Raw genomic sequence first — 27,278 nt, 5'->3', positions numbered from 1 at the left:
TTCTGGGAAGGTGGGCTGTTGGGATTTGGGCCATGAGCAGGACCCTGGGGGTCCAGCTCTGCTCCCAGTTGTGACCCATAGCAAGGAATGTCCCCTCTGCAGGAGCAAAGCTGCTCTTTCCCCAGCTGGATGCCCCAGGTGGGTTTTGGGTGCTGGTGAAGAGCTGCCAAATGTGGTGTTACCACCTGCAAACAAAACTTCATGGTGAAATACTGAAATAAAGGCTGTCTTAGCTGACAGACTTTTATTCCTTTGTCTTCTACTGTCATGTGAAAGCAAGTAAGCCCTTCAGTTGTCTCTGCAAACACAGCAACGCTCATGCATCGTTATTCAGGAGAAGCCGTTGGCGTCAAAGTTGTACGATATTGCCCTTGCCTGTCAAATGCCGGCAGCTGACAGGACGTCAAGGCCAGAAAATCCTCCAGCTGCAAACATTGCACCGGGCTGGGGGAATTACAAAATATATGAGAAAAGAAGCCGTAGTGGGAATTCACGCAGCCGTAGCTCACCTAATGGGACGCCTGTCATGACGTCAGTCGGCGTCTTCCACCTTATTTAATGAATGTTGAAGATTAATTAAGCATTGTGGGGTTTGTGGTGATTCCTTGATTGAGAAGGAAAAGGGATGGAGAAGAAACAAACGTGCTCGGTTTCTCTCATGGGTTGCTTTGGTGTTTAAAAATAGTGTCAACAAAAGAAAAAAAATCCCCTCTGCCACCCCGTAGTGTCGTTATTATTAAATAGAAACAGGCTACCGATTACAGTAAAAATCTTTTCTGAACCGCGCGTGGCTGGACTGGCAGCAGAATCCAGATCCTGGCATGAATCAGTCGTGATCAGCTGTGGTCATCGATAACCGAGTTACCTTAGAGGCGTCTCGGGAAGGTTTATCTAAACTGGTTAACGGCTTGGTATTTTCCAGAGGCAAGAGCTGGAGTCGGAGAACAAGAAGCTGAAAAATGAACTGAATGAGCTGAGGAAAGCTATCGCAGACCGAGCAACCCAGAACAACTCGTCCAATGATATTCAGGACGGTTATAACCTCCTCCTGAACCAGCTGAAATCGGCCAACGAGGAGTTGGAGGTGCGGAAGGAAGAGGTGCTCATCCTGAGGACGCAGATTATGAAGGCAGCCCAGCAAAAAGAGACGGGCAAAAACATGGTAATTGAGTGGGTAATGGGTTTTCTTTTCCTTTTCCCATTGCGTTGCAGGAAATTCACCGCCTGCCTGAGCTGTGCCATGTCTGCTTTGGTAGGCTCTGGGTGGCAGGATGGCGCGGGGAGGTTATCGAAGGTTCTGCCGGCTTATAGGAGGTTCTGCCTATGGATAAGATAAAGTCCATGACATCGTTTCAGACAGTCCCATGGTGGTCTGTACTGCTGTAAGGTGCTTGACCCCAGACCTGCTGAGGTCTTGCCAGCCCACGCCAAGGAACAACTTCTCCAGCCCTGCACCAAGGTGTGGTGGTCTGAGATGGTTCCCGGTGGTGTTTTGTGACGTCTGGCTTATTCTGCCAGGAAATGGGATGGGGAAAAAGAGGTTTTGGACCAGGTTCTGCTTGCTTGATGCTGGTGCAGCTGTGATGTGTTTCTACTGGCGTGTAGGCAAGAAGAGGGCCTGTCCCATCGCATTCTTTGAGGGCTTTTTGTTCAGAGCCTGTTTTGATGGAAGAGCACGTTTTCTGAAAACTCTCACTTGAGCTTTTTAGTTCACTGCCTTATCATTCCTCGAGGTTTTGGTATGTTTTGTATATCAGATTCCGCGCACCCCTGCTTATCTCCCGCCCAGGTTCATGCATCCTCCTTCCATCTCCTAATCTCTGCTGCTGTCTGTTTGCATGCGTATGAATTCGTAGAAACTCTCTAGTCTGATGAATGCCCCGAGGAAGCTCCGTTAAGGATGGTTGGGAGTTGCTCGCTATCGGGAACTTTGAAAGACAGCAGGAGATGCGCAGGATGTCAAGCTGCTGTGTTTTGCATGTTGAATTTAGGAAAACATCACCACCGACGCCAGCTGGCCCAACAGTGACAAGCACATTGACCAGGAGGACGCGATTGAAGCCTACCAGGGGATGTGCGAGACGAACCGGTAAGTGTGGCACAAATTTTTCCAGCAGCAGGAGAGGGCTGACTAAACTGTGAAAGATGAGATCCAGCCCAAAATTAACAACATATTTTAGAGAGTTTCCAGCTTCTGTATTGTGTTCTGGGCCTTGGGTCGAGGACGGATGGTGAAGATGGGACCAAAAATGCAGGTCTTGCAATGGGTGAGGAGCCCTCGTCGTTGGGGCGGTGTGTCCCCAAGGGAGGGGAGATACTGGGCAGGTAGAAAAGCCAACATGGAAGTGAAAAAAAAAAAAATAATGGATTTTGACTTTGCTGCCAGTAATAAATAGTCGTAAGACTAGGATTTGGGATATTTTTAAGAGTTACTTATTTCCGGTAAGTCCTCATGCTATGCTGGGAAGGCAGCACGGTTCCCCTTTTGCTTTCCAAGGCCCGTGATGGCGAACTGAGCTAACGAACACACGCTATATTCTCTGGCAACACCCGCATTTTTGCTTTTCTTGCATCTAAACGGAGAGTCGGGAACATTCATTTGATTACGGGTTTCCCGTAGCGAGGGTTAATGCTGTGAACATCTGTCTGTCCTTATAGTGACAGTTGGGCTTACATTGCGAAGCGTTAAATCCTCGCAGCTATCCAGGAAGACACCAAATAAAAAGTAATATCTTGCAAGAAGACAAAATGACGTGGATTAAACAGCAAGATGATATGTAAAAGAAACATTTATTTTACTGCAAGGAAATTGGATCTTCGTTTCCTTTTCTCTTGGCAAATAGAGATGTTTGAGGCTCTTTTAGTAAATAATTTGTGTTCAGCAAGGTAGTCAGAAGACTTAACCGTTGTGGATTAATGGCTTTTAATAACACAGTATACTTTGCCGCTTTGTAAACTGGTTGTAGAAGGTTATTAGCAGTCCAGGCTGGAAAAGACCATGATTTAATTAAGATTTTTATTCATACCTCTATGAATATAAGCAAAGACACGCCATCTTTGAATGCGGTATGAAAAATTATGAAGAGTTGCTTAACGCTTTCAGAACCGGATGGCCAAGGCGGTGCAACGTGCCCAGATTGATGTGCGAAAATTCAATGTATACGTGCCGTCAACTTTGGTCATCGTGTCTGCGCTGTATGTCCCTCAAATTCCTGCTGTAGTATGGGCTGGGTTTCCTGAATTTTGCATCTATTTTACTTCTTGGGAAAGCCCTAGGAGAACCTGTGGAGATCTCCTAGTGTGTGAGTATGGAGATGGGCTTGCTGGAAGGGCTGGCTTCCACATCACTGAATTTAAACATAGCTTAAAAAACTGATGGGTGGACCGCGTCTCTGCCCGTACTAGGACTGTCAACTTTGACTTTGGCCCATGGGCCTGGAGGAGTGGGGATTGTTGGGGTCCAGGACGCTCGTGACACTGGTTTCTCGCCTGGGTGTCATGTCTGGCTGGATCAGGACCAGCGTCTGGTTTTTTGGGTTTGTTTTTTGCTTTAATTTTTTTTCCAATTAGTTGCCATTGAATATTTGCCTTCTTGAAGTCAACTTGCTGATGAAATTTCTGCCCCTCCTGCAGCGGAGAGGTGATGAGATTGATTTAAACATCACATTTTGTCAATAAGTCACTGGAGCTCCGTGTGCTTCCTGCTGCAGGGTGTGGTTTTTGGTCACTTAATGAATTCTGTGGCTTTTCTCCCATTTCCTTCCAACTTTCTCCTGGAGCTGTGAGCACTCGTATGGGATGTGAAATCCCATTGTCAGGCCCAGAGTTAATTACTCCCTAACCTGCGTTTTCGAGTGTGCACGTGTGGTGATGGTTAGTTGTGTTCAAGTGTTGGTGAAGGAGTTGCAGTCAAAATAAGAATTGCTGCTTTCATAGGGCATCTGTCCAACCGGTTGGGTTGTATCGCTGGTCCCCAACTTTGGCCGTCCTGAGCTGCCTGTTGTCTGCTCTCGCTCATCCTGCTGGGAGACTCCGGTCCTTCTTCCGCTGTTCTGGTTTCCAGACTTAACTTCTGGCAGTGAGGATGGAACCACACACAGAAATCACTAACAATGCTGCAATGATCTAACTTTCCACAGTGTGGAAATCTCTTTGATTTTCATAGAATCACAGAATGTGTTGGGTTGGAAGGGACCTCTAAAGGCCATCTAGTCCAGCCCCCCTGCAGTGAGCAGGGACATCTTCCACTAGATCAGGTTGCTCAGAGCCTCACCAAGCCTGGCCTTGAATGTCTTCAGGGATGGGGCCGCCACCACCTCTCTGGGCAACCTGGGCCAGTGTCTCACCACCCTCATTGGAAAGATTCTTCTTCCTAATGTCTAATCTAAACCTGCCCTGCTCTAGTTTAAACCGTTGCCCCTCGTCCTAGCGCTACATGCCCTTGCAAACAGCCCCTCCCTGGCTTTCTTGCAGGCCCCCTTCAGGGACTGGAAGGGGCTCTAAGGTCTCCTCGGAGCCTTCTCTTCTCCAGGCTGAACCCCCCCAACTCTCTCAGCCTATCTTCATAGGAGAGGTGCTCCAGCCCTCGGATCATCTTCGTGGCCCTCCTGTGGCCCCGCTCCAACAGCTCCATGCCCTTCTTGTGCTGAGGGTTCCAGAGCTGGATGCAGTATTCCAGGTGGGATCTCACCAGAGCAGAGTAAAGGGGGAGAATTTTGAGGTGAGCTGCAGTTTAAGAAGTTCATGTGATCAGGCCTTGGTGCTTTTTGACCTCTTGAGATTTGGGAAGGCAAATCTGCAGTCGTCAGGCTTGGTTTCTTGTTTTCCCTCTCGTCTACGTCTCATATGAAGCTTGGCTGGAACTCGGCTCTTCTACTACACTAGCAGTAGCTCTCTCTACTGATTTTCTGCAGTGATTTGTCCAATGGCTCGTTAATCACCACCAGCTTCCCCCTTGTATGGTTCCCCGTGCATTTGTTTGTGTAGTGGGTTGGTTTATAAACGGGAGGCTGGAGTTGATGGCAATAAAACAGATGAAAACAAACGCTCGGGGAGCATGGATTATTGTATTTGTCGATATAAATTAACATTCCCTCCCCCCCAGCACAAATTTGCATTCAGACTTACGCGGCTCTATACCCAAGTGTGTCAGCATGAGAAAGAAAACGACTTTCTCTTTCCAATCTTGATCAATAAATATTTTAATGGAAAGCGTGTCCGGTGAGATTGCAGTTCTGAAGTGGGATCGATAAGCAAGAGCCGCTTGTTCTCCCATTCCTCTTTACCCTGATACTTCTCATTCTGTAGGTGGTTTCTAACGGAGGTGGATGCTCTTCCGTCGGTCCCGTCTGACCCATGTGGTAAAGCCAGGGTCCACCCTTGGGTCACTCCTAGCTTGGAGTCATCATGTCTTAGCTATTTAGGCTGGGGATGGAACGTGGCTTTATTTTGGTGGGAGGATAGACCTTCAATTCACATTATATGTCTATATAAACCAGGATTTTTAAATACAGCAGGAGGAAAACAGGAAAGTCTTCCCTGCCCATGGAGCGATTCTCCTTCTCCACGCTGCTTTTGGGGGGAAAGCCCTTTGATGCCAGGTCAAGGGGGAGTTTGACTTAAAAGCAGCCCCTTATAAATGCAGTGAACTCAGTTGCTTTTTTTTTTTCTTTTCGTTTTTTTTTTTTTTCCTGCTGACTTTCAACTGCTAAAGGGAGAAGCATCAAGTTAGTTTGCGGCGAATTTTCTGCTTCGGTAACTGAATGTAGGTTTTCTGTTCCCCATTTCAGTTCTTGGGGCCTTTCTTTCGAGCCTGTTTGATCTTGGTGGAAACGTAGAGCCAACAAAGGGACCAGGTGATGATGTTAGAGATAATAACCTGGCAGCTCAAAGCAGATCAGGCGTAGTCTTTGAAATTAACTTCTGTGATAACTTCCAAGTGATTTCGGTAGAGCACACGGCGCGCTCTCTCCCTTTTTTTTTTTTTTCTGGGTAAGTCCCACCTGCAGCCTCAGTGCACAGTGAAGGGCTGAGGCTTTGAGGATGCTTTTGCGGCTGGAAGAGGCCATCGCATGGAAAGGGTTCGTATCTCTGCTCGCCGCTCTCCAGTGTGTCTCTTCTTATCGCTGCTTGCCACTCTGTCTTACATCTAATCTGGGATGTGCATTAGTTTTTCCATTTAATTAAAAGAAAGAAAAAAAGCGCGTATCTGTGTTTGAAAAGGAAATGCCCCTTCTTCTTTATTAAGAGATGCTAATTATCTGAAGATGCTAAAATTAACGTCTACGGGGTTTGGTGTACGTGCACCTCCTTTAAGTGACTTGGAGGAGGGGAAGGAGGCGTTTGGGCAGGAATTTCTCTGCCTTTCACGGAGGCAATTTGCCAACCGCGGGTCCCCAGCTGCTCCCCCAAACCCCTACCTTCAAGAGAAGGAGAAATGAGGCTGTGAATCGCGTCCTTTCGACTCATTTCAGCCTTATTTGAGAGAAGGATTTACCCAGCGTTTTAGGAAATTCTTCTGGCAGGTGCCAATTAATCTAATTAACTAGAAAGACCCCTGTTGACTTCTAAGGTCTTGGTCAATATGAACTTGCCAGGAGAAGGGGATCTCGGCGATTTGTGAGTCAGCGCCGCGGTGGTGAACGTGGGCTGAGTGCGGTTTTACCGCGGGATAATGGCACCCCCTTGAGCTCCTTTCCTCTTTTACCACAATGCATGTGATTTAAAAAAAAAAAAGGAAGGAAAGCTAGTTTTCAAAGGAGGAAAATGCACCTTAAAAACGCTGCTTATCCTGTGAGATTTCCCGGGTTAATGACATTTAATAAAAAGTGAGGATCCTTCCTGGATTTTTTTTCTTTGTTTTCGTTGACAAAATGCATGTTCTGCTAAGACTATCTGAACCAAAACAAAAACCTTACTAAAAAATTGACCCCAAATCAGACCAATAAACCATCTCCCTGCATCTGTCAAGTGTACAGATCCTCTTGGAAACTTGCTGTGTATTGGTAAAATGAAGGTTTTCATCTAAATTTGCACTTAGGACTTTTAACAGATGAATTTTCCAAACGTGAATGCCTGAAATGTGTGTGACTTTTGAGAAATACAGTGCTCGTACACCAGGATGGAGGGGATGTACAAGCTGTCCGGCGCCTCTTGAGTCCTTTTGTGGTCGTGCCGCGCCACCGCAGTTCTCACTGCTTTCCCCCTCCCCGTGAAAATTTGTTCTAGAAAATTTGCGTCTTGTGCTTTTCCACTTAAATTCCAAGAGCTTTCCTTGCCAGGGAACGGCATCTGCTACACGTCTTTTCAAAACAGGAGGTACATATTGGCTCCGTTCTTTTTTTTTTATGTCTGAAAGTTTAATGATACATTAAGTGATTATTTTTGTTTGTTTGTTTTTTTTATTATTATTTCCCCAAAGAAAAGCTGTTTTCAAACTTGCGCTGAAGTCAAGTAAAAATCTTACTGTAGCAAGTGTTTCTGGTCAGGTTGACAAGCTCCCATCACTCAAATGTGTTCAACGCCTCATTAAAGAAGATAAATGAGTTTCCTGCCTTTTATAGCTTAAAAAAACCCCACCCCCAACTGTTAAAAGGAAACGTTTAGTGTTCAAGTGGGATGAGACTTTTCTGGGCGCTTTTCTACCTGGATGGATACGGAGGAGATTGGATCTCATCTAGGTGCGAGGAAACAAACATCCAAGGGGTGTTTGGACCGAAGGTTGCCTGGAGGAAAGGCTGATGTGTTTGATGTGATGATTGAGGAGCCCCTTGACTGAAGTAGAAGGAAGAGAGTTTATTTTAGACCAGCGGAAGTTGATGCGGAAGGAAGGAAATGGAGAAACTTGTCTTAAAAAATGTCTTATTAGTGAGACGCGCTGGAGCGCAGGAGGTCTGGAAGAGGAGTGAGCTGTTCCGAGCTGTCCCTATGCGATAGGCAGTGGGGTCGGGTTATGTTTGCACTGTGGGTTGGACGTGCACATGGGCTGTTCCAGCTCAAAAATAGTTAAGATTTGGGGGGCGGGAAGCAAGAAAGCCTGTTGGCAGCTGCTACGGATCACTCTGTTCTTTTTATTCCCCCCCCACTGTGTTCGGACACCTCTTCCTTACCCCCTGTGCTGACTTCTCTCTCATTTATGCCCCTTGGTCCTTGTTTCTCTTCCCTGGTTTCTCAGCGTAAGGTTTTGATGAGGTTTTCGGCTAACTGGCGTGGTGTGGGCTTGCCAGCTTTGCCTTGCAATCAAATGGGAAACAGTTTAGCCTCACAGAAGTGAAAACTCGGGCTCTGACCTCCAGGAGTTGGGCTTTTTCGTGAAAACAGTAACATCACATGAATGATGGTAACCCGGGAGGTTGGACTGGGCGTTCTCCGATGGTCCCTTCTGACCTGAACGATGTTGGGTTCCCGTGTTGGCTGTGGGTGGGTTGGGGAGGAACGGGCTGCATGAGGATGTGTTTCTCGGCTGGGGAGCAAGGATGTCCACTAGCCAGGGGTGTCATACGGGGCACAACCAGGGCACGGTCCTCATTTTACCACGGTGGAAAAGGAAAAACAATGCCATGAAAGTGTGCTTTAAAAAAAATAAATAAATAAGGGTTCTTCACCTTTTCCCCTTCTATTGCAATTGACCTGTTGTCTTTCTCTGTCCTCTTGTTTCCTTTTTCTGTCCTTTATTTCTAGCAAGACTGAGGATTGGGGGTATCTCAATGAAGATGGAGAGCTCGGCTTGGCTTATCAAGGTTTAAAGCAAGTTGCCAGGTCAACCACTTTCCTTTTTTTTCCCCCCACTGCATCTTCTCCCCTCTCTCCCTTTCGCTTGCCCCTGTGTTTCTTTCTCTTCCTCTGCTGTTGTCCTGTTGTCCTCTAGGACCTGGTGTCCTCTCTGGGAGCAGCTGGAGGTGGGATATCCGAACTGGAGGAATTGAGACCTTCCTCTAATTTTCAGAGGAGTCGTTGGCGATTCTAATTGGGGGTTGCTGATGGTGGCTGTTGTCACTAATGCTTGAGCTGTGACTCAGCGAGAATCATGGCAAGTTGTGTGATAAAGGTGTTGGGAAGCCGTAATCTCCAGGAAGCCCCCCAAAAACCGTTTTAGATGGTTTTTCCTGTATTGCACTAAGATATAGCACCTCCCTAAAGTGTTTTCTCCTAATCCTTGACATGTTGGAAACGGAATCCCTGTGCTTGTATTGCGACGCTGTCTGCTTTGCATGCTCCCCAGGGATTGTGCGCTCCCATCCATGCGTTGCCTGAAGGCGTGAGGAGGAAGGTGCCATCCTTCCACAGCTTTCCCCACATCCTGGTCTGGTGGGCAAATATCCCAGCGGGACACACCGGGGCAGTACCTGCAACCTCTGTGTCTCCTGGGGATGCCAGTGATTCTGTAAGGATCTCTCATCTCCAAGCTAGTGAAGGTTTAGAAACAGAAATGGAGATTAAAGCAAGGCAGGAGGACTCCTGGATTCTTCTCCTGGTTCAACCTGGTGCTTCTAAGAGCTGATAATTAGTTGTTAATCAGTCGGTGCTCTCCTGCAGGGCGGTTACGAGGCTCCAATATATATGATTTTTATAAAAAATATGAAATGAGCTGATTAAGGACACCGGAGAGAGGAAAAGTTAAAATAATCTTTTGCATAAAGTACTCTGGAGTGGTCACATCTGAAGGGATCAGAGTAAAACCAGACAACAACAGGAAAAATGCCGGAGGTGATTCATTTGTTTTTCAAAGCAACGTAGGACCCCAAGTTTGTAGGAGGAGTGTGGTTTTTTTCTGAGGCTGGCTCATGGCTGATCTGAATCCACATGAAGAAGTACAATGAAAATTAAGTACTTATTTCATGGCAGGCCTCTCTTTTCCAAGCCTGTTAAGAATATATCTCCTGACAAGATGATTACGAGGCTGGGTGCATTATTGCCCATGTTTCTATAGTTGGAAAATACCTTCTTCGATCTCTTTGGTGAAAATGGGAGTAGAGATTGGGTTGTTTAGATCTAAAACCCACCAAAAAAAAACCCAAACTGGAGCACGATTAATACTTTTCACCCAGAAATCTTTCATAGAAAGCATGTGTTCTTTTATACAATCCTAAAAAAAACCCACCCCAAAACAAGAACAACAAAAAAACCCCATGCTTAATCATTCCTGCAGGGACACAGTTCACATGCGTGAATCTCCATGAATTTCCCAGTGGACCCGACAGAGCTGTAGCTTTTTCCCCCCTGGCACAGCTCGTGTCTGTGCATGTCCTGGGTGAGTGCTAAGCTATGGACACCAGAGTCTTCCTCATCTTTGAGGACTGATGTTTGCACCCGGTGCCGGAGGAGCCGAAGCCCCTGAGCCGGATGTAGGGCTGTCCTTGGCTCTGCCCAGGAGAGCATCCGTGAACAAGGCCATGGGCTTGGTTATCCCCCTGGCTCTTTCCTCCTCTTTTCCACCATCGCCATGTGTAGTCTGGGACTAATACTTTGCAGTTTCTGGCTTGATGCCCCTTTCCTTGGAGTCCTCATCCCTTCTGGAGTCACTTATTTTGGTCTTCTTGAGAGAGGTGGTGGACTAAGGGGATGATTTCCATGTAGAAGTGGGTAGGCAATACCCTTAAAAATCAATTATGGTGTCACTTGCCGGGTTTGCCAGCAACCCCATGAGCAAGGGCTGTGTACGGGAGGACAATTAACGTCTCGGTGTTGAATCATTCATCCGCTGCATTAAGGAAGGCATCTCGGTTTAGCAGAGGCTGGATAACGCGCTAAATAAATGCCTTACCCTTTAGCTCAGCATTTCCCCCTGGGGTTGTCCTTCTGCAAAGGCTCAGGGCAAGGCCGGAAAGAGACCTGGAGTGTAGGGGAGGAGAGGGTGGCAGGACAAATTATTAGAGAAAATGTTGGGTACCCACCTGAAAGTGGGAGAAGGGCTGGTTTCGGTGACTTCTGTCAGCTGTGTGTCATGGAGTTAGTATTTGTATGTCACGGGGTGCGAGGAAACAAGTATTTTTCCCTCTGCTGAAGAATCCTGGTGAAATTGGCAGCGATGATAAAAGCAGGAACCGATCAAGGTGACAGAAAATTGCCTTGTGCGTAGCTTTCTGCAGGTGGTTTATGAATGAAAATTGAGATTTCCATGAATAGACTTCTTTTTAAGCAGCCCTACAAACAGCTAGAAGGAAGTTTCAGCCTCTGCCTTTTTTGAAAACCCCAGCAGCAGCAAAGAAAGCCTGTGGCAGTCCCACTGAACGGAGCCGTTTGCAAGACACATAGTTTGCTTTTCAAGAGTAAGAACTGATGTTTGAAAGGGAATGAGCACCAGAACAAATGTCCTTCAAGCTGAGCTTTTGAGAACCCCGCAGGTGTTGATCCGCTTTGCTTTCTTGCCATGCATTTACTTGCTTTTTGCTAATGGGAAGAGTAAAGGAACCCAAATTTGTGATGCGGTTGCAGAAAAAAAGGGAGTTCTTGGACATTTTTGTCCCTCCCTTTTATTAAAAAAAAAAATCAAAACAAAAAAAAAAACGAACCAAACCCAAACTTTTGATCTCATGTCTCTAATTTCAAAAGTATTTCATCTGCAGCATAGCAAATGACAGAGTGACGTGGCAATAACAGCTGTAGCACCCCTTTGGGTATGTCAGTTTTATAGGGACGTTGACTGGAAACATCTCCCCAGTTGGCTGACTTTGAAGGATCTGAACTCAAATAGTGGTTACGAGGCCGAAATCACAGGTGTGGTCCTTTTCTCAGGTTGCTGGAAGCGCAGCTCCAGGATCAGAGAAGAGAGCACGAGGAGGAGGTAGAAGCTCTGAAAAACGAGGTGGATGCAATGAAAGAAGAGCTGGAGAAACAGCAGCAGGCTTTCCTGCAGACCCTGCAGCTGTCTCCGGAGGCTCAGGTGGAGTTTGGACTTCAGCAAGAAATCACGCGTCTCACCAATGAAAATCTGGTAAGAGGCTGTATTAAAAACACAGTCTAAGGAAGAGGAGAAAACCCAGGGTGAGGGAAGTGTTAGGAAATGTTGAAGGGGAGGAGAAGGCACTGGGATCTCCTCCACCCCTCCTAAACTCTCTGCGAGGTCCTCCAGCATCTCCCACTGGTGCATTTGTGAGCATTGGTGCGTGGTGTGAACTGCTGTTCAGAAGTCCTATGACTCTTGTGACTCCCTAGGTACTTTATTTCTTTAATTTTTATTTTTTTTTAAGCCTGCCTACTTTTGCGGCACTGCCTAGCAAATGAGATCGCTGGGAACCCCTGTACTCTGTAACTATGGACAAAGACAAAGCAGTCTTTTCCTCTTTACTTGCGTTTATTGGGATGTGGGGGGCCAAGGCCAGGCCAACTCCAAAAAGTTGGCCTTGGCTGATCATAAACTTCCCCTTTCTCACCTCCTGTATCTCTGTCGTGAGGTCTGGAGCGAACACTGGTCCCTCTTAAGTTCAGGTGAGGTCTCCTTGCCTTTCTCAACAGTTCTAGTATCTAAATAGTTTAAATATGATTAACGGCCAGGAGTAAAATGCTTTGGGTGGCGTGTTGCGAGTATTGCCTGCCGTAGACTGCTAGAAAAAGCAGGTGCACAACATCCGCAGTCTTTGGATGGTAGGTAAGGGTCTCTCTGAGCGATCCGGCAATAATACAGCTCTTCTGGTACCAAGATGCTCACACCGGGCCGTAGTGGTGCACAGACCAGGCTGATGAGTGACTCCTTCAAACTCACCCCAAATCAGTTCTTCTTGGATTGTCTTGTGCTTTTTTTTTTTTTTTTAACTTAACCCAATGCATCTTGTTTTTCAGGATCTGAAAGAAGTGCTGGAGAAGCTGGAAAAGAATGAAAAGAAGCTGAAGAAGCAGCTGAAGATTTACATGAAGAAGGTCCAAGATTTTGAAGGTGATTTGGCTGTTGGTAGATATTGGGGTGGGGGAGCAGCGCTCTGGTTTCGCTTCTTTGGCCAGCCTTGAAGTGCTGCAGGTTTTTTTCTCTCTTTCTTTCTGTTAAAGTAAGACTTTGCTCATTCTGGCACTGAATTGGCACTGAGCTTGTCGTGGGCGGGACAGTAGGGAATGGAGAGTCCAAACGAAGTTCCTTGTGTCATGCTTAGGCTGCCTTTGAGCAAGGACAGCTGAGCTGCTGTAGCTTTAGCTTGTTAACGCGGCTGAACGTGGTAAACCTGGGAGAAGGTCCATAAAGTGAGGATGGAGAGTGCGGGCTTGCTGGAGGCATTGGTCTGATGCTTGGTTCGGAGGGTATTTAAGAAACCTTTTTGTTTCCATTGCTGTCAATGCTGTGACCCAAACAGAAGTATAGTGGCTATGGATAACTGCTCTGTTCTGGCAATATCAAGAGAGATTAAAACCATTTAGGATTAAAATATATTTGTATCGTAGAATCATAGAATGGTTTGGGTTGGAAGGGACCTTAAAGTTCCACCCCCGCTGCCCTGGGCACCTCCCACCAGCCCAGGTTGCTCCAAGCCCCGGCCAGCCTGGCCTTGAACCCCTCCAGGGATGGGGCAGCCACAGCTTCTCTGGGCAACCTGGGCCAGGGGCTCACCACCCTCAGAGGGAAAAATTTCTCCTTGATATCTCACTTAAATCTCCCCTCTTTCAGTTTAAAACCATTTCCCCCTCGTCCTATCAGAAAGCACCTCAGAAGTGACATCTGTGTTGTATAGAAGGAGCTTCCCGTTCTCTGGAGATGCCGTGATTCATCACATAAACTTGTTCTCATGAGCTAATTTCTGAAAACTAGGCATTAAGTGAAATTAAGCTGAATAACTGGAGGGTTTCCACGGTCCCTGTCAGTGTACTCTGCGTGCAGCAGCCTGCTCTTTACTGCAGTACTTGCACGCGGCGCTCTCCTGTTTTATTAAACTTTTATGGCAGCACAACGCTCAATGGTGTGTCACGGCGGTTCTTCAGCTTTACAGCCAGCCAGAAGATGTGATGCTTAGGGTTTTTTGTTTGTTTGTTTGTTTGTTTGTTTTTTTCTTTCCATAGCCTAGCTAATTTTTTTTTTTCTCCTCTGTGAAAATGACACACTAAAAAGCTTCCCGTAGGTTACTGCCTTCTAGCCTGTGGTTCCTTGGAAAATCAAAAATGAGTCGATCGTTTCTTCCTTAGGTCTAACTTTTGCGCTCTTTCTTTCATTCAGAGTCAGAACTACTGCTGACCAGTGATTCAAGACCTGGTTCTTTTATATTTTTATAAGTCTGTCGAAACTGATGACATTGGTTGCCTAGAGAGGTGGTGGAGGCCCCATCCCTGGAGACGTTCAAGGCCAGGCTGGATGAGGCTCTGAGCAACCTGATCTAGTGGAAGATGTCCCTGCGTATTGCAGGGGGGTTGGACTAGATGGCCTTTAGAGGTCCCTTCCCACCCAACACGTTTTGTGATTATTGGAAATTTAATATATAACACTTTGACCCGGTGTCGGCTCTAAGGCCAGTGTAGGACAGGAATAGCTCTCGATCAACAGGTACCACCTTTCATGCCCTTTTCTCATCACAGCATCCCAAGCCACGGTACCGGCGGAGAGGAGACAGCACGAGCGTAACATGCAAGTTGCCGTCCAGAGGAAGGAGAAAGATTTTCAGGGCATGTTGGAATATTATAAAGAAGACGAGCCACTCCTCATCCGAAACCTCATTACAGGTGAGGAACTTGCTCTGCTCCTGTGCCTGCCTCCTCCTTTTTTTGCCTGGGAGGGTTTGCAAATGGGAGATCTCAAGATAAACAAATAGATCTTCTCAAAGTAATCCCTCCTGGAGCTGCACGTTTTATGGTGATGGCAGTTCTGGTAGGTAAAGCAGCGCAGGTAGACCAGCATGGAGATAATCCTTAGGGATAGCATAAAATAGAAAATTGCAAGAAGCAGGCTGAAGTTTTTAGAGCAGGCAGTAACTTGCTGAGCTTCCATGCGATGTTGTAATAGATGGGGAGGGGACAGCAAAAGATACACCCTGGGGATTTTGCGCAGCAATGGACCAAAGGTAGTTGGGTTTATGAGACATTCAATGGTAACTGCAATGGATAATGAACTCGTGAGCTCTTTTACGCTGGACAATCTGATCGGAATTGCTGCCAGCATCCTCTTACTCAACACTTCTAGACAAGTCATGCTTCCCTGGCTAAGTGTTAGTATTTACCGTCACTCTCTAACCCCAGCAGAGTCTAGTGAGGATCTAAAAAGTGCTCAAAGAGCAGTGCTGGCCCGTTGCTGTGGTCTTTGAAGTTCCCCTGTTCAGACAGGCTCTTCCTTTAGAGGCTGCAAATTCCCACGGCTGCCGTTGGGATTCAGTGTCTTGAGGGAAAGAGTGATTTACTGCATCATGAATTCAGAGACGGGGGGGGTGGTTTATGACCTGTGGGAGGTATTTCTGAAAACTTCAGGGAGCTTTTCTAAGGTTATTTGTGTGCTGCTTGGGTAGGCTTTTTTGTGGTAAAGATGATTTAGTGCTACCTGTGCACATCTGCGCATCCCTAAAGCGTAACGTCAGAGTGTCCCAACTTCACGGCAGACTGTGCTACCCGCCCAAACCCTGGCGCTGCGGCTTTTCTGCTTTGGCCGGCTCCAGCAGGTCCATCTGTCCTCTAGTTGGACCTCTGGTTCTGTGTCCATGCTGCAGAGAGGGATGTGAGTTGCAGAGATGAAACCTCAGCTTCCCCAGGGAGGGAAGGGGAGGGGGGTTTGCCTGGGTACACCTCCAGCTCTGCCGTTCCCTGCTTCGCCTGTTGGTGAATTTTAAGAGGACGCTTTTTTAAAAAAAACAAAACCAAAACCAAAACCTGCAAACCCAAACTTTCTAGATCTCAAGCCTCAGACAGTGTCTGCTACTGTTCCCTGCCTTCCTGCCTACATCCTCTACATGTGCATCCGACATGCGGATTACATCAACGATGACCAGAAGGTGCACTCCTTGCTCACCTCCACCATCAATGGCATTAAGAAAGTGCTGAAGGTCAGTGGCCGTTTTTCCCTCGTCTTGGGGTTGAGATGGTATAAGATGGTTATAACCGTGTCAGAGCGTGTGATATTCAGCTCTCAGAGTCATTTTCACTCTCGTGGCTTCCCTTTGTAGAAGGACAAGGAGGATTACGATCTTGGCGATAAAATTGTTTGCCTTTACAGATTAAAAATAATGTTTGCAGGGAACAAATGGCTAATAATCTGCAGAGAGAGGGCTTCCTGATCTCAACGGGGAAACTCAAAATCACTTTGTTTTGCTGTGCCAGCATCCCCCACCGAAGGGAGGGGGGATGTCTCACATGTTTTCATTCTGCTCTTCCAGAAACACAACGATGATTTCCAGATGACATCGTTTTGGCTGGCGAATACGTGTCGCCTCCTGCACTGTTTAAAGCAGTACAGCGGAGATGCGGTAAGAAACTCATCGCCGATATTGAGTATTTCCAGCATTCCTTCAGGAAGGGTTTTCAGGTCTCCTGCATCTGGTGGCTTCCCTCCGACTACGACATGGGGTCACCTCTGGCTTTCCTCCTTTGTTAGTTTGGTTATGACATGAGGCAGCTCCTAGAATCATTGAATGGTTTGGGTTGGAGGGGACCTTTAAAGACCGTCTAGTCCAACCCCCCTGCCATGAGCAGGGACATCTTCCACTAGATCAGGTTGCTCAGAGCCCCGGCCAACCTGGCCTTGAATGTCTCCAGGGATGGGGCCTCCACCACCTCTCTGGGCAACCTGGGCCAGGGGCTCAGCACCCTCAGCGTAAAAAATGTCTTCCTTATCTCTAGTCTGAACTAGACCAGAGGTTCATGGGGCGTTGCACCGAGACAAGACATTTGAGAATGGAAACTGGGACCCTTACAACACGTGACAGAATAGTTTGAATTTCACAGCCAACCGTGCACCTTGATTTGTTTGAACAGGTGATTTCCTTCTGGTAGGCTGTTTCGAAGGCTGTTCCCGTGATTTCGGTAGATCCCACAGCTTTTCATTAACCAGGATTTTTAGACCTGGTTTAAACCTGTTCCAAATCTTGCAATTTTATTCTGAATGTTTCTGCTGATTTTCGTTTCTCATTCAGGCTTGATTTGTGTGAGATATATTGAGCAATCGAGCTTTAAGAATAAAGACAAAAATTTTCGTAAAACCAAATTAACTCCTCAGGTCACTCGGAAGATGTGGTGTGTAAAACCTCACTGCTGGGCTTCCGACATTTAAATAAAAAAGAAAAATAATTTCGAGAATACTTACTAATAGTCATGCTCTTGTTTGCCCTCTTCTGCCTGGATAACAACATTACAATTAAAGAAAATCCTCCCTGGAAAACCATCGTGACTAAAAAAAAAACAACAAAAAAACCAAAAAACAACCCAAACTTAAATTTCATGTTCTTTGCCATGATTTACTGGGTTCGATGAACCTGTTTTGAAATATTCAGCCATTTTCAAGTTCAGTTGATAATTTGGTGAAAAAAAACCCAAAACAAAAAAACAGAGCGGGGGGGGGGAATCATTCAGAGCAGCTGCCAAAATGTTGTTATCTTCAGTTTGAAATGCAACCTATTTTTAAGAAAATGGGTTTCAAAGAAAATCCCAGACTAAATGCAATCTCGGCGCTTTTTCATTAGTCAGGAAAAAGGAGAAATTAAGTCCGCGCAAACTGTTTGCGTTGTGGTTTTTGCATTTTGCTAGTCAGCAACCAACCAAAAAAGCGTCATAGTTCTCATTTGGACACCGAATTGATAAGGCCACGTGAGCGGGCAATTAGAGCGTCTATGTTAATTACAAAATGAAGTTAGATCGCGTTTGCTTCTGCCAGCAAACTCCCGGGCTACAGCATCCATTTGCAGGATCAGAGATCAGCTGCTGCTTCAGCAAAAGGCGGGGAATAAATTCAGTTACGTGGGGAGATTTCGGAACTTCAGAGCAAGTATTTCGTTTCCCATAAATAATGGCAACTCACGGGGATAAACAAATAGCTAAAAAAAAGTTTCTCAGGGGCTGAAATGTCACTTTCTAGTTCATATGTATATGTGGTAATTAGTACAAATGTTGCTCCTCGCTAAAGCTAAAAGGAGAAACATCGCTTAATGATGCTTTTCTTCAAAAAGCAGCCCTCTGGTAATAATTTATGAGCAAATGGCTGAGGAACTCAAAGGTGATTTATGAGTCTTGATCTTTTTCCATAATAGAGGCTAAAAATACGCTGTGGTAACATCTGGCTATATTGTACTCTCAGGTTTTTTTTTTTTTAATACAGCTATTTTACCGGACTATAAATAGGTGGAATAATGAAAGCGGGTCGTTTTAATCTCCTCCTGCGCAGGGTTTCATGACACAAAACACGCCGAAGCAGAACGAGCACTGTCTGAAGAACTTTGACCTGACCGAGTACCGCCAGGTGCTGAGCCACCTCTCCATCCAGATCTACCAGCAGCTCATCAAGATAGCAGAGGGCATACTCCAACCCATGATCGGTAAGTTCACAGCACGTTAGCTTTTAGGAGGCTGTTTTTATTTTGCTGTAATTAGCTACTCTCGAGTGGTTTTTAGACCTTTGTACAGTGCTAAGTGTGACTTAGAATCGTAGAATCATAGAACTGTTTAGGTTGGAAGGGACCTTTCAGATCATCGAGTCCAACCATCAACCTGACACTGCCAAAACCACCACTAACCCACGTCCCTCAGCACCACGTCTGCCCATCTTTTAAATACCTCCAGGGATGGTGACTCCACCACTGCCCTGGGCAGCCTCTTCCAATGCTTGACAACCCTTTCGGTGAAGACGTTTCTCCTAATATCCATCCTAAACCTCCCCTGGCGCAACTTGAGGCCTTTTCCTCTCGTCCCATCGCCTGTTCCTTGGGAGAAGAGACCGACCCCCCCCGGCTACCCCCTCCTTTCAGGGAGCTGCAGCGAGCGAGAAGGTCTCCCCTCAGCCTCCTTTTCTCCAGGCTGAACACCCCCAGCTCCCTCAGCCGCTCCTCACCAGACTTGTACTCCAGACCCCGCACCAGCTCCGTTGCCCTTCTCTGGACACGCTCCAGCACCTCAAGGTCTTTCCTGTGGTGAGGGGCCCAAAACTGGACACAGCCCTCGAGGTGGGGCCTCCCCAGTGCCCAGTGCAGGGGGGGATGGTCACTGCCCCAGTCCTGCTGGCCACACTGTTCCTGACACAGGCCAGGATGCTGGTGGCCTCCTTGGCCACCTGGGCACACTGCTGGCTCATATTCAGCCGGTTGTCGACCAACACCCCCAGGTCCTTTTCTGCCAGGGACTTCTCCCCAAAGGAAAAGCCTGCAGTTGGTAGGGGGTCATATGTTACCAAAAACCTCTTGGTTTGGAGCCAGGTCCTTGTGTTAGCAGTGTCCTGGAGTGAGAGAGGCAGGCCTGGATGAGTTTTTATTTCCCCCCGTGATAGAAACTAATGGGGGTGAGGGTTTTTTTGCCCCCATGATAGAAAATATCTCCTTGCTTTTTGTCGGGGAGGTAGTGACAGAGGTGAGATGGTGCCGGTGGGTCCGTAGGAACAGCATTCCCCTCCAGGCCATGTTCATGGTTAAGCTTTTTATGGCTGAAAATGCGCATTATGAGGGAGGAGAGAATCGGGAAGAGGAAAAATAGACTGATAAAGACCTTGTTTTGCAAGGGTGAGTCAGTATGAGAAGAGTTACCTCCTCAGCTAAATCTGTCCTCCTTGCTAAGCTAATTGAGGGTCTCAGAGCTTAATTTTCCTCTGAGTTTTATATTTTCTAACTGCTGGTATTTTCCTTGAGCTCCCAGCCTGGACTCCTCTATCTCTGGAATTCTTTGCCTTTGCCTTCCAAATGTCATTGTACAAATTCTGGCTGTATCCAACGGCATCACCTCCCACCGCCACTGCATGTACCTCCTGCTCCTTGCGGAAGGTTGTCTTATTCCTCTATCAGTTAGTCAGGCTGTAAGAATTTTATTACTTTTAATCTAGCTTCGTTTCTCCCAATCCTTTGAGCCAATTAATCACTTTAACTGCAGAATTTATGGCTCTGTGGTGGGTACAGAGGGAGAATGGATTACAGCTCAAAGGAGAGGTGTTCCCAGTTTCTGCAGCGTGCCCAGTGATTTCTGTGTAGTCGCACCGAGTGGGGAAAAAAGTGGGATCTTACAGATATTCCGTATGCATCAACTATGTCATATTATCACAATAAACTAGCAATTCATGGATCTGTCTTCCTTTTCAGACCTCCCAGCATCCATCACGTTGCATCACTTTGACACTGCTGCAATTTGTGACTGCCCATGAAGGGGGATTTCTTACCTCCTTTGACTAACAGGTGGATGCAGACTTTTTTAGGTCACTTTTCCCCCTTTTTCAGTGTCTGCGGTGTTGGAAAATGAGAGTATCCAAGGGCTTTCTGGTGTCAAACCAATGGGCTACAGGAATCGCTCCTCCAGTATGGCAGATGGTGACAGCTCCTACAGCTTAGATGCAATCATTCGCCAGCTGAACATGTTCCACAGCGTCATGTGTGACCAGGGTCTGGACCCAGAGATCGTGCAGCAGGTCTTCAAGCAGCTCTTCTACATGATCAACGCAGTGGCTCTGAACAACCTCCTGCTGAGGAAGGATGTCTGCTCATGGAGCACAGGCATGCAGCTGAGGTGGGACATGGGCTTGGGGCAGGGATGTACCTGTCACAGAATCACAGAATGGCTTGGGTTGGAAGCAACCTTGAAGATCATCTTGTCCAACCCCCCTGCCCTGGGCAGGGACACCTCCCACCAGCCCAGGTTGCTCCAAGCCCCGGCCAACCTGGCCTTGAACCCCTCCAGGGATGGGGCAGCCACAGATTCTCTGGGCAACCTGGGCCAGGGGCTCACCACCCTCTTCTTGAAATCTAACCTAAATCTCCCCTCTTCCAGTTTAAACCCGTTCCCCCTCATCCTGTGGCTCCCCTCCCTGATCCAGAGTCCCTCCCCAGCTTTCCTGGAGCCCCTTGAGGGACTGGAAGGGGCTGGAAGGTCTCCACGGAGCCTTCTCTTCTCCAGGCTGAACCCCCGCAACTCTCTCAGCCTGTTCTCACAGCAGAGGGGCTCCAGCCCTCTGATGGGTTGGCCATTGGGATGAAGAAGTCTCTGTGGTTCCCTCGTGCTGCCGTGGCTGCTGGTTTTATCATAACAAGTGTTGTAGTGTCAAAGGCTCCGATTCTGCAGGTGGATCTCTTAAGACAAACCCCTGTTGCTGTGTGAAATGCCTCTGGCCTCTCGTGAGCTGCAGGCAAGCGGCAGCTCAGCAGCTGCTGGGCCGGGATCGGGGGCCCACGTGCCCCGTCGCTGTCTTAGCACAGTGTTGGAATACGGATTGAAATTTGAAAGGACAGCTAGTGCGAACCTGCCAGAAAAGGGATCGTGAATATTTATCAGCCCTGGCATAAATCTATCAACTTTCTTCTTGGTGTAAATGATTTAAAACCTTCCTTTTACAACGCTCTCCCTTTCCCACGGTCTGTCCTTTGCCCGGGAGTGGGCACAGGCAAAGGCATTTCTTTTGTAGATATTTTCAAAGGTAGTTGGGTATCTTGCAGGATTGTGTTAGCATTTAAAAGCTTAATGGTAATTGTCTTTTGGAACTTGAATGTATCTGAATGCTGGAGAAAAGCACATCCCTTGTGGTGCTCAGGTGTTACACGGCTCATCTTTTTCTAAGGTACGTCAAGTTTAAACTTTGCTTTGAGTTGTTGAGCGTTAAGCTTTGGTCTGGTTGTCTCTTGCCACGTGTATCACAAAGACGCATCACGAAAAGCCACATAGACCAGCACCTTGAATCTCGCAGGGGGTTTTTGAGATGCTACGTCTTATCTCTCGGCTCACGTCTTCTCTCGGCTGCTTACCCAGGTTTAACATAAGCCAGCTGGAGGAATGGCTGCGTGGGAAGAATCTGCAGCAAAGCGGAGCAGCGCAAATGTTGGAGCCCTTGATTCAGGCGGCGCAGCTGCTGCAGCTGAAAAAGAAAACCTCGGAAGATGCCGAGGCCATCTGTTCCTTGTGCACGTCGCTCACGACGCAGCAGGTAGGGAGCAGAGCAGAGATATTTACACCACAGGGAACGGATAATTAATGGAGTGGGAAAGGGGGGGTCTCCTGGTGCCAGCTCTTCACCGCCCAGACTCGGCGTGCCAGTCCCACGGTGGGCACGACTTGGCCTTTTCTGGTGTGATGTTTGGTGGTGGTTTGGTGGTGACCCCTGTCAGAGGTGGTCACCGCAGTGGCTCCTGTCTTACGGTGCTGCTGCTGGCGCTGGAGCTCCAGAAGAAACGTTCAAAGACGAAACTCAGCCCTGAGGAGTTCATGCTATAACTCAGAACTTGGGATTTTAAACCCACCTCTTGTTTTTTGCCAGGGTTTAACCTGGCTAAGTCTGCAGGATGCCCAACAAGGACTTGTCATTGGGGCAGGAGGTTGAGAACTGCCCATCTAGGCTGGATGGATCCGACCTTAAACTTTCAGACTCCATTCCAGGAGGACTGGAGTTTATGTTCTTTGTTTGATTGCCTGGCCTGAGTTTGATAATGTCATAGGAAAGAAGCAGCGAGAGGCGTGAGCCGATCTCCGGTGATTCTCGAGGATCCTTTCTCCTCAGTCTCCATCTCTCCATCTGGAACGTGTGTTCTTGAGGGGTGGTAGGGGAGGAGCAGGAGTGAGGTAGCATGAGAAGGGGTGTAGAGGTGACATCAGGAGTACTGGGATGTGGTCACCCATGTCACCATGTGCCAACTGAGTGGTGTCCCCGTATAAATCTGTCCAATTCTATTCCCAAATTACGAACATTGCCGTAAGAAGTGACTCTGACAGGTCTTACAGCAGACAAAGGAACACCAGGATGATACTTGGGCTACCTCTGCTTCCCAGTAGCGTCATGGGAGACTTGTTACGGCCACGTCAAAAAAACTGTTAGTGCTGCTTTGTATTCTGGAAAAGTTTGGCTTCTCGTGACTGTAATCCTATTTCATTTTCAACAGATTGTAAAGATCCTCAATCTCTACACTCCCGTGAATGAGTTTGAAGAGCGTGTGACAGTAGCTTTCATACGAGACATACAGGTAAACGAAAGGGCTGGAAAGCGGAGGAGATAGTTAATGATTTAATCCAGCTGTCGTTAGTACTAACTCGAGCATTTCGTGATAGGCGTGTCCTGAATGTAGTGCTCTGCATGTTCACACGCTTACTTGTAACATACCGATGCTTCGCGTCGAAAACGTAGCCAGGTTCTTCTGAAGCAGTGGTTCCTGTAGTCTGTGTGGATGTTCCCGTAAATATTTGCTCCGAGGAAGGCTGCTGCGGTAGAGAACAAAACAGTTCTCGCTGTTTCTTTGCAATATCTCTAAAACTGTTGACATTCCCGAGCCTTTGATTGATGTTAAACGTCGCACATGCAAAGAAAAGGCAACAATTGATACTAAATTTGATTTCTTCTGCACCTCACAGACGCACTTGCAAGAGAGGAACGACCCTCCGCAGCTGCTGTTAGACTTCAAGCACATGTTCCCGGTTTTGTTCCCGTTCAACCCATCCTCCATAACCATGGACTCTATTCATCTCCCAGCTTCTCTCCACTTGGAATTTCTCAATAAAGTCTGAAGAAAGCGTAATTAAGCCCACCTCTCCTACCCAGAGACCTCCAGCGAAGAAAGAAAAATGACGAAAAGAATTTAAGGAGCTCTTTAAATATGGACCAAACAGGTTTATGGAAGAACAGATACACAGTAATAAATGGATGCTAAACTGTACAGTAAAAAAGAGACTGATCTGTATGTGATTATTATTTTTTTTTTTTTTTTTCGGTAATTTGCAGCTCCGAATAAGGATACTTGAAACGTAGATTTATTTTTTACTGCTTGATTTTATGTTGACCTAGTTCAAAGCCCACAATCATCTCCAAAAGCTGCTGACAAAAAAAGAATGGTGAGTGGGAGACAACTTCCTTTGACCTTCATAGGTGTCTATGAAGAAATGACAGTGGAATCAAACCCAAAGTCTGAGACACTTATGCTTGCCTTGAAGGACACGTGATTTGTCTCGTAGCTGGGTGGTTTTGTATGTATTAATAACGGGACATACAGTTCCGCCTCTTGTTCTTGCCGGTGACTGTATCACGATAGTGAGACGAGAAAGGAGATTGCAGAAGGTGCAAGTAGGTATTTATCGCGCCGGTTAAGGTAATGGGCTTGGATGCTGCTTGTTTCCACCCACGTGGAATTTGTCACAAATTCTATGTTTGAGAAATGCTGTTCTTGCTCCTTACTACATCCAGTGCATCTGCTTCATGGGAATTCAAATAAATTGGCAGTTTGGGCTTTTCTTCCGTTACCAAATTTACATTAGTGACTTGCAAAGGTTTTGTCGGAGTGAAATAATCTCCAGACAAGGGACTGCCTTGGGCCTCCCGCTTCCAGTACGGACGAGCATCGTCCTGATCCCTCCTGTTGGCTTGCCCTGTGCTTTTAAAAGGCAAAAAAACCTGTCATGCAGTGGCTGTCGAGGTTTTCGGGCCTCTCAACGTGAGCTGTATCAGCATCTCAGACGTAGACAAGATGTGCCAAGGCAGCCCAGTTCAATCATCGCATCCCCAGTCCTTACGTTCAGCCACAGCAATCCATCGAAAAATTCTATTTGGTTCAATAGCCGTCCGGAATTTTACTGGTCGTGCAAATACAGGGCTCAGATAAATGAAGAATACCTTAAAAAAAAAAAAAAAAAAGTTTTAAAAGGGAATGGATCAGCAATGAAATGTTTTAACGCAAAAAAATTGTAAGATAGTGCGTTAGTGATGTGAGCCGTTTCTTTGCGAGTGAACGCAACAACCTAACAACCACCTTAAACGAATAATTCCAATCAATTCAAATTCTGTTAGGGTTTTTTCCTTACCTATCTTATAAATGAAACCAAACCAACCTTCTGACCTCACCAGGTGGATGCAGTCGTTGATTTTTCTCGGTACTTACCAGGACGTGTTGAATTCCGAGTTCCTGCGGAGCCCCTTTTCTTGCTGAGCAGGGACAAGGTGGGTCCCCGAGGCTGAGCGATGCTCTAGGACGCGATCCTCACGGCGAAGGGTCTGCAAACTCTTCCCAGTGGCGATGCTTCTGCCCCAAAACAGCAAATTTATGACCGGGCACCCTGTCTGCTCCGAGGATTAAAACAGAATGGGAAGTTTTTTAAAGATCCGCTAAACCCCGCCAAGCTGCAGCGCCCTTTTTAGCTAAGGAGTGTGTTTTGATCTGAACATCGTGTATATAATCTATGTATATACAAACTGTAATAGTCCTGTATGTACTATATAGTGTATATTACTATCCAAAAGCACATTTTTCAAGAAAAAAATTGAGTGCTATGAAGAAGTATATAGGTCCGGTGAAAAATCCCTTGTTTCAAATGGCCTGTGGTTTATTACGGCTGTTCGCAGCGAAGGACAGACCGAAGGCCGTTCCCTAGGGAGAAGTTCTCTTTTCCTCTAACCGTCACCCAGCTAGTTACCGCCGAAAATTTATTGCTTGTATAATACCGGCGCAACCTCCTAATTACAGTCCTTGAGCATTTTTGCATCTAACTGCGTATATTCAGTAGCGCCTTCATCTCCCCTTCACTTACGGTAAGGACAAGGCCACCGTTTTGCTGCCCGTGCCCAGCGCGCCCGCGTTCTTCTGTCACTTCCTCAGCTACGAGATTTTTTTGTTTATTGCGCCTACCTCTTTTCACGTTTGCGAATGAATGTTTTTCTTGCCATGCTCTGAGTTTTGAAATTTATTTTTTTTTTAAATCGTATCGTAGCCCCATTTTCCGCGCTACAATAGTCATCACGGTTTAAAAATAAATAAAATAATAATAATTAAAAAAAAATTCAAAGCAGAATTGGGCCTTTCTGTAAGGCGGATTTAACGTAGCGCTGTTTCTCGGAATTCGCCTTAGGCCGGCAGTTTCCGCTCCGGCTCTTCAGGACTCTCCCTCTCTCTGATGTAAATTATTCAGAGTACAATTCCCAACGTTTATGGTTCAGACTAAATGACAGGTGGTCGCGGAATCCTCTTCCGCAGCCGTTTCGTTGCTGATCGCAACTGTAAAATGTGGTTTAGTGCTCTTCCAGGGGGATAATTCACTTTCAGTGGCGTTTTCAGGATCATAATTTATACGTACAACGAAGAGAGTTTCCTAAAAACTCTTGGTACGTGTAGACAGGAACTGGGTTGTCTTGATCTGTTGTAACGTAGTTCATCCATTAACGTCCATCTGGAAGAGGACTCCGTATGAAATATCTTCAATAAATGTGGTCTTTTCTGTTAGCAGTTTTAAAAATTTAGTTTTAAGTGTTAATTTCCTTAAATTTGCTGGGCTTCAAGCATGCCTTTCTTTCCTCAGATCGGCACTGCTTTGTTTAAAAAGCAAATTTAGCACGAAGCACGGCTTTGAGGAAGCTGGCTGTGTTCCAGCTCTGGCTTTATTTTTAAATATTGATGATTAAGTTGAGCATTTTCCCCACTGTGTGCCTTTCGCGGTTACTAAGGTGACTGACTTCTCAACCAGTGTTTCTCTGAAACAGGTGTTAAAATGTGGGATTTTTTTTTTTATTATTTTTTTTTTTTTAATTGTTCTGTCCTAAAAAGTTGCTGTGGATTTAGAAGTCTGCTTATAACAATCTCACTCGGAGGGGGTCTGCACTTCGAAGTTCCTAGGAAAAAATACTGATTTTTGCATGTATAATGTATCCCAGAAAAGCACTATTGGCAATAGAAATAAAATTAAAAAAAAATATCAAGAACCACCCCCCAAAAAAGACCCAAATCACACAAACCATCAGCACTATGAAACCACCAGGCATGTGCTGTCTGAGCTATGAAAAGCATCCAGAGCAACATACGTGCTTCATTTTCACGAAAAACTTGCTTTATTTTTTTCCTTTTTTTTTTTTTTTTTTGTTTTCTTTTATTGGCATTTTGTAGCTGAGGTTGCTCATCTTTTGGCTGCTAAAGCGGTTGCAGTAGTTGGCTGTGGAGCGTTAGACCTCAAGCCTGAATTTCTGCAGTCCTACAGCGTAAACGTGTTTTGCTCATACAAGTTATTCCACTTTATCTAAAAGGACTTAATTTTATGGGTAAAAGGGTAACAAAACGCGGGCACGTTGCAGAGTTTAAGCATACGGAGGGGTTGCCCTTCCTCTTATTGCAACTTGACCACTGAAATCACGCCGCCGCCTAAAGTCTTTGCAACGCGTGACCCTCCGTTTGTGTGATCTGCAAAAGATACAAGTGACAAAGATGCACTTGAAACAACATTTCCTCTATTTTCAACAGTAAATGAAC

At 46.4% G+C, this 27,278-nt stretch overlaps 1 protein-coding gene across 1 annotated transcript in view; it reads left to right on the top strand.

The window, feature by feature from the left end:
• Positions 1-25,456, top strand: part of LOC128902947 (unconventional myosin-Vb-like) — a 155,390-nt gene extending 129,934 nt beyond the window's left edge. The window contains exons 28-39 of the mRNA XM_054186727.1: positions 923-1,162; positions 1,992-2,089; positions 11,734-11,932; positions 12,778-12,871; positions 14,491-14,634; positions 15,790-15,941; positions 16,272-16,361; positions 18,272-18,422; positions 20,301-20,586; positions 21,820-21,994; positions 22,944-23,024; positions 23,410-25,456. Coding sequence (XP_054042702.1) covers positions 923-1,162; positions 1,992-2,089; positions 11,734-11,932; positions 12,778-12,871; positions 14,491-14,634; positions 15,790-15,941; positions 16,272-16,361; positions 18,272-18,422; positions 20,301-20,586; positions 21,820-21,994; positions 22,944-23,024; positions 23,410-23,562 — 1,863 coding nt within the window. The 3' untranslated portion in view covers positions 23,563-25,456. The remainder of the gene's footprint in view (positions 1-922; positions 1,163-1,991; positions 2,090-11,733; positions 11,933-12,777; positions 12,872-14,490; positions 14,635-15,789; positions 15,942-16,271; positions 16,362-18,271; positions 18,423-20,300; positions 20,587-21,819; positions 21,995-22,943; positions 23,025-23,409) is intronic.
• The last annotated feature ends 1,822 nt before the right edge of the window (positions 25,457-27,278 follow it).

Source organism: Rissa tridactyla, chromosome Z (genome assembly GCF_028500815.1).
Source record: "Rissa tridactyla isolate bRisTri1 chromosome Z, bRisTri1.patW.cur.20221130, whole genome shotgun sequence".
NCBI lineage: Eukaryota > Metazoa > Chordata > Aves > Charadriiformes > Laridae > Rissa > Rissa tridactyla.
Note: the sequence above shows the minus strand (reverse complement) of the source record. Positions and strands in the feature narration are given on the sequence as shown.